Source organism: Symphalangus syndactylus, chromosome 9 (assembly GCF_028878055.3).
Source record: "Symphalangus syndactylus isolate Jambi chromosome 9, NHGRI_mSymSyn1-v2.1_pri, whole genome shotgun sequence".
Classification (NCBI taxonomy): domain Eukaryota; kingdom Metazoa; phylum Chordata; class Mammalia; order Primates; family Hylobatidae; genus Symphalangus; species Symphalangus syndactylus.
The window spans coordinates 31,726,058-31,738,998 of record NC_072431.2 but is presented as its reverse complement, the minus strand read 5'-3'; the positions used below and the strand labels follow the sequence as shown (position 1 = coordinate 31,738,998).

Sequence of the window (12,941 nt, the reverse complement as noted above, 5' to 3'; positions counted from 1 at the left end):
TTGAAAATCATCTGAACAAACTGGAAAGATAGACTGAAACTGCCAAAATAGAATTTAATGGAGATAACTACATATTTATACAGTAGTTTTATAAAAATGAGTCATAATGTCTGGAAGAAGGGATCCTGAATTTTTAGTATTTGTTGTGTAACACACTCAAAGTAATTAAGGAAAAGATTTTCTGAAAGGATATTAGAAAGTCTCATAGAGTCAATTTGTGAAAAATACAGCTAGGACTCACAGAAAGAAGAAAATCACCAATTGGCTATGCTTTCTGAATCTACTTTTCTCTGGATGTATAATCTGTTCTCCTCCTGGGAAACCAGATTCCATTGTAAGCCTGTCATATTCTACTCCACAATAACTTCAGTTTGAACATACCCAGCTCTTTTTGCTAAGAGATGAGTCTGGTTTGAATCCCGCAGGGCTTTAAAGCTCTAGTTACACTGTCTAACTGCTGTTTCTGTACCTCTAGTTCAAATTAATGAGCATAGTATCTACCCAGATCCAATAAGCTATTGCCAGAAAAAGGAGTTATTTGGTACAAGCATGACCTCTATGTCATCATCTCTTTAGAAAGGAATCCCAAAAGTGGAAAAGGACTACAAGCTCAAAATAATTCACCAATGTGATAAAACAACTGAAACTATCATAGATAATAATAAAACGAGTGGAAACCAGATGAGTACACTAATACTCTGACAGGGCAACAATATTTGAATCACATTTGAAGAGACATGAACAAACTGTAGCAAGTCTAAAAAAAAGAAAGATAAAACTAATAAAGTAGTCTGAAATAATACCATGTGCAGAAAGAAACAAGGATGTCCCATAAAGAAACCAGAGATATAATTATAAGGACACCTTTATAAAAAAAAGAACAGATCTGCCTTGAGTTTTCAAAAGATATAATGTGAAATGCAGCTACTCTACTTGATCTATCATAGCTGGCTGAAGTCAAACAATCATCAGGCTTCTGTTCTCCCACATTATCCTCACCTTACTTCTAGGACTTCTAGTAGGAGGATGCTAAGTTTGGTTCTCTATCTGTATTGTGGGTGAGAGGAGCTGTTTGTTTGTTTGTCTGTTTGTTTTAGAGACAGGGTCTTGCTCTGTTGCCCCGGCTAGAGTAGAGTAACATGATCATATCTCACTGTATCCTCAAACTCCTGGGCTCAAGTATTTGACCTGCATAATAAATGTCTACACCTCATGCCACTAGGTGGCAATGTGGGTGTTACATTTAAAACATCACAGATACTCACTTTGCAGGTAAAACTGTAAATGTTCTTAAGTGTGCATTTCTGCTGCTTCTGATGGGCTGAGAATCCCCTTTGATTTCTAAAGTAAATACAGAGACGTTTTAAAAATAAAGGACTCCTTTGTCCAACATATATTCCGAAATCCTCCAACAGAGACATGTGTGAACTTCTGCTGCAGTCATAATGGTGAAGATCCGGCAATTTTTGTTGGCTATTTTGTGGCTTCAGCTAAGCTGTAAGTTGGGGAGTTTCAGGACATGAGATATTTTTCAAAATTCTGGGGAGGGGAGAGAAGGGACTCCAAGTGATTAATCTGGAGTGCCCTCCTGAAAATGTGTAAAGAAATGTGTATAAATGTTCCAATAATTGTAATAGTCTGTATCTGATGATGTCTTTGAGAACAGGTGTAAGTGACGCCAAAAATGAAGTGGAGCAGAGTCCTCAGGACCTGACTGCCCAGGAAGGAGAATTTATCACAATCAACTGCAGTTACTCGATAGGAATAAACACCTTACAATGGCTGCAACAGCATCAAGGAGGAGGCATTGTTTCCTTGTTTATGCTGAGCTCAGGGAAGAAGAAGAATGGAAGATTAATGGCCACAATAAACATACAGGAAAAGCACAGCTCCCTGCACATCACAGCCTCTCAGCCCAGAGACTCTGCCATCTACATCTGTGCTGTGAGACACAGTGTTCCCCAGGCACCTGGAGCCTGTACCTAAACTCTAAAGTTGAGGCATCATTTCTTACTCCTGTCTTTCGGACTTGTCTGTCTCTATCCTTGGTCAGATGATGTAAAATGTTTACGTTTTTAAAATATAATATTTTCCCCTTCTAGACCATCTCTCTTCTCTACAACGTCATCACCAAGTGTGTTAACCAGACAATATGTGATTTTTACCTTGGAAGTAAAATATACAGGGTATAAAAATCCTGATTATGCTACTTATTAACTGGATGATCTTGACCAAGTTACTTAACTTCTCTGTGCTTCAGTTTTCCCTCAACTATAAAAAGGAAACAGTGTTAACCATAGTATCTAACCCCAATTGTGGGGATTACATGAGGTAATATGCACAAAGGGCTTGACACATTTCCTGGCACATAGTGTTACATAAGGGGTATCAATTATTAGTATTAGTTTTAGATGCGCTATGAGTTTGCTAATACTCACTATGGGTTAATACCACAGATCATTGAAGAAGTATGTGGAATATAAATAATAAGCACCTTATAATAATTTTAGTTTTTAGATTCTTTCCTAATGATGTTCATCACTTGGCTTTTTAATAGTGTTAAGAAAAACAGAGAGTAGCTGTAGAAAACGTAATAGAAGTATGACTCTATGGTTTGGTTTGTGGTGTGGAAATGAAAGACTGCTAAGGAATGCTTCTGAGGAAGCTCAGTGACTTCTTTGGAAAAAAGGACAGGTTCTAAGTTTTCATGTGGAGATCTCTAATGGAAATTTGCATTTGTGGAAATTCATGAAGCAAAATATCAAACCCAGTGTATCTAAATCAATGGTTCTTTATATCCCCCAAGGATTCTTTACATTATTATTCCCAATCCCAGTGGAATTCTTATATCAAAACAAGTTTTATGATTATAATTGTTCTTATTACTCAACAACATCAATCATATATATTAAATTATAGCTACATTCTTTTTTAAAATCAAAAGTTTTTTAAATCAAAATACTACCTGCACATATCTAAAAAGCCAATAGTATTATAAAGGTCTGTTCCTTCCTTAGCCCATCAAGAAAACAGAAATACCATGCTCTACCCCCACCTTCCAATTCAAATCCATTCTAGCAATTTCTAATTAATATGTATATACTCTTGATTTATCATTATTAAGCATTATCTGTTGACTTCCTTCTATGGCAGCATGCCACTACTCTCACCTTCTCAACATAGTTATACGTATCATAAGCTGGGGTTAAATAGACAGTCAGTGCATATATGGTTATGACCACATGAATATTGCCACTGTCCAACCAAAATGACAACTATGAGTGTATTTCCTTTCCGGTACAACATATTTTCTTAGTTAATAGTTACATTTTTTTCATTTATTCTATGTCAATGTGCTATTTTTTCTAAGTTCTTCAACACAGCCTTAAAAATATTTATTAATAATTTCTCTCAAATGCTTCAAGCACCTTAATTTCTTTTTTTCCCCTCAAGATTCCCTTTCCCTTGACCTCCATTGGTTTCCCTATGTGAACTGATTGCTCTACAAGCATAAATGTGATTCTAGAAATTTTAGCACCACTCTCCCAAGTTGGCATTCTTGCATTTTGGATCTCATATCTTTATTTCCCAAAGACAAATAGTAGAGAGAAAAACGGGAGAGGAAGAAGAAGGAGAAAGAGAAAGGAGAAAGCAACACTCTTGGGCTCACTTTTGAACAATGAGAGAAACAAATGAATTAATGGTTCCAGCCCTCCCCCATGCCCTGCAGGAGGAAAAGTCTGAGGCATATTCCAAACGACTCTTCAGAAGGTCATGTCAGGATCAGGCACCAGTCATGCACATGGTGGCCAGCTCCATTATGCACCATTGCACTGGCTTTCTCCACTACCCAAATTTGCTCCCTTGATCCCTCACTCCTGTTCCATGAGATCACTTCCCAAAAATGCCCTGCAGGCAAACCTTTATCTCAGTCTCAGCTTTTAAGGGAATATAAGCTAAGACATGCCTTTTCTCCCTATGAATAGAGAGGACACAGAGCCAGAAGACACAACCCTGCCCGTCTGCTCTCAGTAGTGCCTTATCCCCTTCAAAAGCCCTAGATACTGGCCTGTGTAGCTGTTCCAGTGACTACTGACCACAGCTTCTCTATCAATGATACATGTTCCTGGCTTCCTGTTTTTAAGAAGTACTGGACACACCTGTGTCACTTTCTTGAAAGAAAGAGTGCTGAGATTGGAGGGTCCAAGTGGAATTACAGGGTGAGACAGAGAGAAGATACAGGAGATGCTGGCCCTAACAGAGAGGGAAAACAAAACAAAACAAAAAACTGTTATTATGAAATAAAATAAAAAATCTTCCTCATCTGAGAGTCCACTGGTCTTTCCTGAAAGCCAAGTCATTTTTCCATCTAATAAATGCACAAGTAAAAATCAAGAAAACATAAACATGGGTAAAAGTTTCCTCATAGAGTTGACAAGATTATTCACAGAGACAGACTTCTTGGTCTCAATTTTCTTAGCATCCTCAGAGTTTACTGTGTGGACACTATGATCACAGAAAGAATCTCAGGTGCCAAAGCCAGCAATTCAAGTTGTTTCTGGTGGAAGTCAATGCCCTCCTGTAGTCAAATGAATGAACTAGTAGAAACCACTGTCTTGGTCAGTTTCCCCTCTCCTGTATCTGGCCTTCAGCACTTCAGTAGGTGCTTAGAGAGCACTTACCAGGCACCAGCTCCCAGCTGATATGGGAACCACTAGAAGTCTCTCCAGAGAAACTCAGTCTGGCCCAGTGTTTCTGACTTCAAGCCTCACTTCCATTAATCAGGTAGCTGGTGAAATTGATAGACTGCAAACTCCATGAGGGCAGGAACCATGCCTTGGTCATTACAGTGTCCCTAGTACTTAGCATAGTGCCTGGAGCCAGGAGCGCTCTCAATGATCTATGCTGCTTTGTCATCTGCTCTGATAATGAGAGTTTCTAGATGTCAAGGGCTGAGTTTTGTTCATTTTTGTATCCACAAAGGGATTAGCACTGTATTTAACAATAGTAAACGGAAGAAAAAAAATTGTGTGGAATTACATTTCTTCTTTTTCATCAGAAGTGACTTAGTCTTGCTGACTTTCTTTCTATGCCCTTGTGTGTTGCCTCTTTGTTTGCTTACTTGATTTTTTTGCCTCACTGAGAATGTAAGGTCTGTGAGGACATCGGCTTGTGTTTCTTCATCTTTGACATTTCTTTTGCAACCAGCCCAATTCTGATATCTAGAAGTAGGCCAAGAAGTGGCTTTTGGAAGAATAAGTGAATATAATAGTTATTTCGGATTTGTGTTAAAAGGCGTCTTTGTACGATTTAGTAGAAAAAGCACTGGAGTCTTAGTCCCAGTTTTGCAGCTAACTGGGTAGTGTAACTCTGAAGTCACATCCCCACTTTCAGCTTCAGTTTATAACCTGGAAAATTAGGATAATAATACACACTCTACCTTTATCAAAAGAAATCATGATTTAATCTGAATTAGATCATGAAAATGAATACCTTTTAAAAAGTGAAAAATTTTAAATAAAAATTATTATTATCAAGGAATTATATATATATATGGAATTAAATGGACAAGAAATATTATCCTAATATACTCCAAGACAACATTTTCACTCCCATACTTATCCACACTGCTATGCAATTCAGTCAGCGCCAAATCACTACCCACACACCTGGTTGTCCTTATTATTGTGGCTTTGCAACCTTCCCATCACTCAGCTTATCTAAATACTCTCCTGTGTCTAAAATCAGTTTTTAGAATCTCCAAAGAGCTTGCTTTCCAACATCCCCCAGAAACATGCATTTCTCACCTTACTGAGCCAAACTATCCCCCAGTGTTCATCCTCTCTCCAAGAAAAGTTTTTATTCATTTGGTCATTGGTCAACATTTTTCTCAGCTGTCTATTTCTCAAAATGTATGTTCTATTCTACCACTTTCTTAAACTAATGCTATTTTCACCACTGGCCAAACTTTGTATTTGAATTTGAATCTTATTTGAATTTTACATTCTAATTTGGCAATACCTTTGTAATCAGAAATACCAGTGATAGTACTCACCATTCAGTGTACAAAGTATATAAAATACACATGCTCCATATCTATTAAGTGATGAAAATTTTCTAGGTGATTTCATTATAAAATTAAACATTTTTAGAAGAAAATGTTTCTTTAGTAGATTGAGAAGAAAACATTCTAGGAAATGACCAACCCAGTGATGTCATGTTACTGTATATATAAATTTTTATACATGATTACAACTATAATCATCTACAATGTGAACATTTCTTTTGAAATGCTAATAAGTATGAAATATTCTCTTCAACCTCAGATTAAATATTCACCCTCAGTCCCCCTCATTTCCCCTGAAAAACAACGACATTAAATTGCCTGATCTTTGCATTCTCTTTGATTTATTTTATTTTTATTTATTTTCCTTTGAGATGGGTTGAGTACTTGCGATGGCTAATAGTGCAGAGCTGCAATTCTAGGCACTATCAGCAGGTGTTTTAACTAACACATTGTGTGGATTATTTAAAAACTTAATTTAAGGTACATGATAATATAGTACTGGTTTGTATTTTTACAAACTCATATTTTAAAGCTCCATTCTTAGCTCAGAGCTGTGCCATTAAAGTTCAATAATGTAAGACAGCAAGAATGCTAAAGCTTGGTACTAAACCTATTCAGTAATATAGAACAGAATTTGAGATCAGGAAAGAGGTGGTCCCACAACTGGGAATTAAAATCAAAATGGATTTGAGCAGATAAAGCTGCATGTCCAAAGGAAGTTGATGGGAAAACTTGAATCTGCCAGAAATTTTCTGCTACTCCAGATCCTGCCAGATTCAAGCCAAGCATAGAAAAACAGGCAGAAAACCTCCTTCATCACTGCCTGTGAAAGGATGTTGAGTCCAAGAGACGAGTAGAGAAAGACCTCTATAGATTAGGACCCATTAATATACACTGACTTGACAAACCGAGACCTAGAGGCAAGGACAGACCACAGGACCACCAGATGATTTACTCCCTTGGATCCTACTGGTGGCAAAAGCTGTTCCCAGGGTCCACTTCCCCGTACAGAAAACTACTTCATAGGAACTGAAAATTATATGGCAATATACATCACAGTCCTTGCACTCTGACCCTGTAATTTCACTTCTAGAAATTTCTTCATTCTTAAAAAAACAATCAAGTACGCACAAAGATTCGTTTTTTTAAATGTTGATGAGAGCTTTATTTAAATGAGTGGAGAAGGAAAAGAAACCCCAATGTCTAACAAAGGAGTTGATTTAAAAACTGGGGGCACATTTGTCTAATGGATACAACCAATAAAAATCATTTTATCTAAACTTCTGCTTCCAGCCACGCCGAAATAACAGGGACCAGATTTACCCTTCCACTTGAAACAACAGCAACTGAGAAAGCTCCAGACAAATGACATAAATCAACAATTTCCAAAACACGGTACATCCAGCAATAAACGACCATGATCCTGAAAGATGGGAAGCAAATGAGGCGAGCCCTAACATTGCAATAGCTTATTGCCTTGAGAGAGTTTCTAGGCCACAGCACAAAGAGAGGAAACTGAGGCAGAACCTGGTAGGCTCCCTGAGTTGAGGCAATGGAGCTGAGACAGAGAAGACTAAGGCAGCTAAAGTTCATAAGACAGAATACGCAAGAGGAAAGAGGGGCACAGAGAGGACCTAGAGATCTGCCGAGGGTGCCCTCAAGTATTCAGCAGAACGCTCATCTGCGCACGTGTGTGGAAACTACCCGAGGGCGGGTGGAGGCAGCGGGGAATAACCATTCAAAAAGATTAAAGGAAAGAGGGCCTCTTCAAGTATGTCTAGAATTTAGAAAAGAGTTTATTGCTTAGCCAAATATTTCTTAATTCTTTAATTAATATTTCATACATTTCATTTTCTCTGGCTCTAGTCACTTATCATTGTCCATTTTCAAACAAAGAATCATTTCACATATTGAGGAAACAATATATGAACAGCCTGTCTGGCTTAGTTAAAGAGTAAAGGCAGGAGACCAGGTGCGGTGGCTCATGTCTGTAATTCTGGCACTTTAGGAGGCAGAGGCGGGCGGATTACCTGAGGTCAGGAGTTCAAGACCAGCTTGACTAACATGATGAAACCCTGTCTCTACTAAAAATACAAAAAAGTAGTTGGGTGTGGTGGCACATACCTGTAATTGCAGCTATTCCAGAGGCTGAGGCAGGAGAATCACTTGAACATGGGAGGCAAAGGTTGCAGTGAGTGGAGATTACGTCACTGCACTCCAGCCTGAGCGACAGGGCAAGACTTTGTCTCAAAAAAATAAAAAAAAAAAAAGGAAAGACAAGAATAAGTATCACCCATATGACATGACCAAAGTTTTTGGTAAACCTAGGGGTTTTTTTTCTGTTGTCAGTAATGTAATTACCCTTAAAAACTAGTTTTTATTTCTCATTCCTGAACTCATTTACATATAATGTCAAAGTATGATAAATTCAAACTATGCTGACACCTGTACGAATGTGGCTTTGCATGATATAAAGTCTTTATACTTTCACCAACTTCAAACCTCAGTTTCTACTGTTATAAAGTTCATTTCCTTATCTGTTGTGACCATTTAAATGCTTTCACGTATTTCATCTCATTTTTCATCTTCTAGGGCTGAGGACTCCTAATTCTTAAGAACATTTCTGTTATCCCTATAATTACTGTTGTGTCTCTCCAGGCATTCTTTTTTAGTGAACAACTGTCATTAATGACTTCCAGAAAGGATTCAAACACCATCTCCACATTTATCCTTCCAAGTGCTGTGACTACTGCCTTGCTAACTACATTTTCCAGGCTCCCTTGCAGCCAGGGTGCAGACCTGTATTCAGCCAAGTATTTGATTGGGAGATGAGCCATCTGAGGAACAGGCTAGGCAGGGGCATCCCTTTTCTTGGTTTAGGGGCAGTGGAGGCCACATGGTCTGGGTTAGGCAGCAGCAGCATCTTCTTGATTGGGCCAGGAGCAGTAACTTCCTGTTTGGGCCCGTTTGGCTGCATATTCTGTTGCTGGCAGCACTGGAGGCAGCTGGCATAGGGATAGGACTGCAGCCTTCTTACGAGGCTGATGGATGGGTGGTTCTGGGCATCACTCCTGGAAGTCGAGCCTAGAATTTTTTTCTCCAATCTGCCCAATGATTCTATGGGCCTTCTGCCTCCCCAAATCCTGATCTGCTTACACTAGGTAAAGCGATTTCCTTTCTTTCTTGTCCCTTAGCACACAGACCTCTCACATGTTTAGTCTGAGACCCACCACAGCTTTCATTCCAGCATCCTTTAAGCTGAGTATCAGACCTGGCTAACTTTTTCACTGCAGTACACTTGGCTTATTTCAATGAGGATGAGTTCATGTTTATAGTGATTTCTGGTTCCTTTGCTTGGAAATCCTAAAAGATAGAAAAGAGCCTCCAGTTGCTGCAGACACAGGCATGAGATATACTGAAAACTCTCCAAAAGTGTCTCTTGGAATGTTTCTTCATTACTTCACTAGGTTTCTTTCTAACCTTCAAAGCTAGTAAGGACCTTGGATTAAAAGGGCCATTGAATTTCTAGTTTAGTTAAGAAATATTTTCCTCATTTCACAGGAGTGGGGAAGCAGTGCAAACTAAACTTAGAGCTCACATGATGTTGTTCTTACCAGTTCAAATCAAATCACGGTTTCCAGTCGCTTGACTAATATTTATCCTTCTTTAAGTCTTGATGAAATGTCTCTTCCTCAATGAACACTTCTCTGACCCTCAACCTAAATTTGTTCCCCTCGTGTTACTGTTTTAAAGAGCCCTGTAATTTCTATGTATTTCTGTGTGATTATTTGTATAATATCTGTCCTTCCTATTAACCTCTAAGTTCCACTAAATGCTCTGTGTTCAGAATAGTGCCTGGCACAAAGGAGTATGACAAATAGTGATGAATGAATGAATCTGAGCCATCAGACATGTATCTTACTTTGTGTTGGGCTGTCCCTCAAGTGTAGATATTCCTAGTGACAATCCCATTAATTCAAACACTGACTGGAGAGGATTGAAAACATATGAAGCAGTGCTTTTGGAACTGAGGCTGTAGTCCAATATGAGTGGAGATAAAAAATGAAGACTTCAAAAAGAGAATTCACATAAAAGCAGGTATCAACATGGAAAACTGCAGAGGATGCTTGTATACACAGTGGGCACAGCAGCAGCATTAGACCAATCACTTCCAAACTTGAGGTTCCAGGCTGAGGTGACAGATCAGAGTGAGCCAAGCACCGTGGGACAATGGGAACACTTAGATTTCTGACACTGGAATTTGCTGATTCTTCTACTAATGTGTAGCCTTACCCAAAGTCAGATCTAATAACATGTAGCCTTACCCAAAGTCAGGTCTGGTCTTTGTCTCAGTTCCTGGGAGATAACATCTGAAGGCTCGGAATTTCCTGAATTGTTGGCATGTCTTTATAATTGATGGTGGGGTCCTTGGACCACACTTAATAGTTTCTGCTATCAGGATGACTCATTGAGAGGCTGGCCACACTCAATGGTCTCAGGATGGGGGCTGGCCATGCCAGAAAGACCAACCATATAACTTAGAGTGGAGGGTTTGAGTCACAACCTAGAGACTGAGTTCAACCACACAGGCTATCAGTCATCCAATATAATGAATATAATGAAGCCCCAATAAAAACTCGGGACACCAAAGCTCAGCTGAGTTTTCCAGACTGGCAATATTCCATGGGTATTATCACGCCCTGATGCTGGGAGGGTAACTCATCCCTGAGGACAGTCAAGTTTCACATTTGGAACCCTACCAGACTCTGCCCTATGCATCTCATCCCTTGACTGCTTTTAATGTATCCTTTCTCTGTAATAAACGAATTGCATGTATACTAGGTTTCAATGAGTTCTATGAGTCATTCTAGTGAATTATGGAATCTGATTTAGGAAATACCCAACCTTGCCATTGGTGCCAGTAGTGAGAGTGGTCTTGCATGAACTTATCTCCCCTTTGTAATTGAGTCCTAGCTGCTTACAGTTGGGGGCAGAAGTCTTACATAGATTTAGTCTGGAGGTCTATGCCCTTAACCTTGCAGTTTGGCTAACTCTGGGTAGCTACATTTTGTATTGAGCAAATCTATATGAATAAAAGAAGTTTTGTTCATATAATGCCTAAATAGCGAATCAAGTATATCAAGAAAGTTTTTTAAAAGTTAAAAGTAGGCAAGTCAACTGGCAATAAAGTAGGCAAGTCACAAGGTAATTAAATGCCTACGTTTCAATGATTACATGTGTTGCCTAGAACATATGCATATATGAGATCATCACGTTAAAATATTTCTAACACATGGGCTGGCAACACCTAACAATAATAATAATTAGTAATTGTCTAGTTCTTACTACTAACTGGTTTCTGTTCTGAGTGTTCTACATATATTAACTAATTTAATTCTCATAACAACTCTGGTTATTAGCCAAGTTTGTAGAAGCTGAGGCAGAAGGAGGTTAAATACTTTGCCCTATGGCACACTCCCAAAATTTGAATCCAAACCATGTAACTCCATAGCTCATGCTCTTAACCAATGCCCCATATAGCTTCTCAGAAGGCAATCACTTGAAATTTCTCTCTGATCTTATAGAAAGATGTTAGTAGACTGGTTATCTTAACATTATATGAACATGTCAGAGGCATTTGAACCACAGCAACTCCATCTTGAATAGGGGCTGAGTAAAATGAGGCTGAGGCCTACTGGGCTGCATTCCCAGGAGGCTAATGCATTCTTGGTCACAGGATGAGACAGGAGATTGACACAAGATACAGGTAATAAAGACCTTGCTGATAAAACAAGTTGCAGTAAAGAAGCCTGCTAAAATCCACCAAAACCAAGATGGCAACAAGAGTGACCTCTGGTCGTCCTTATTGCTACACTCCCACCAGTGCCATGACAGTTTACAAATGCCATGGCAATGTCAGGAAGTTACCCTATCTAAAAAGGGGAGGCATGAATAATCTACCCCTTGTTTAGTGCATATAATCAAGAAATAACCATAAAAATGGGCAATCAGCAGCCCTCAAGGATGCTCTGTCTATGGAGTAGCCATACTTTCATTCCTCTACTTTCTTAATAAACTTTCTTTCACTTTACTCTATGGACTCACCCTGAATTCTTTCTTGCATGAGATCCAAGAACCCTCTCTTGGGGTCTGGATTGGGACCCCTTTCCAGCAACAAAGAGATGTGTATTTTATTTCTGAAAATACTTTTTTGCTTTGTTATCGTTCTCATGTTAGGCCAGTAGCTCAAGAAGTCCTGGTCTCCTTCCTGTATTGGAAAAGGGAGTTCACAATGAACACAAAAGAAGAAAGGATAAATTTGGAAATTCCTCTGGAGACAATAGAATGGAAAAAAAGGATTTTGAGTTTGGGTTATGACTTCTGAGTTTAAAAATAAATCTATGCCTCAAAAATTTCTCTTAGAATATATGTGAATACAAAAACCAATTATGCAACCCCCGATTTAATGCAAATTTCTTAGTTTCTGGGAATTTCTGGGGTGATGGAGACAAAAGCAAGAAAGCAAGACATCAGTGAAGATCTCTGTGCCCATCTCCACATACCCTGCCAGCAGTGGGGTGGGAGGAGGCAATTTTTAGCCCCCAAATAGGATGTTAGGAATCTGAAATTAGAGGAGATTGACAACTAATTCCTCTCAGAAAGACTGAGTGACAATATCCTGCAAGTTTCCACCAGGGCAGAGACAGCTGTGCAGTAGTGCCAATAGGCCCAGAGAGCCCGAGACAGCCCCATTCTGTCAGATTGGAATTAGAGTAGTTGAATTTTTACATGCACACAAAAAGCATAGAAATTAACAGAGAGAGACTTAGTGGACCTGGATGGGTGTCAATATTATAATAAAAAGGATGCAGAG

At 38.9% G+C, this 12,941-nt stretch overlaps 1 gene segment (V, D, J or C); it reads left to right on the top strand.

Moving 5' to 3' along the window:
• The first annotated feature begins 1,445 nt into the window (after positions 1 to 1,445).
• LOC129489379 (T cell receptor alpha chain constant-like) overlaps positions 1,446 to 12,941 on the top strand; it is a 221,157-nt gene continuing 209,661 nt past the window's right edge. The window contains 2 exon segments of the C gene segment in view: positions 1,446 to 1,497; positions 1,667 to 1,944. Coding sequence covers positions 1,446 to 1,497; positions 1,667 to 1,944 — 330 coding nt within the window.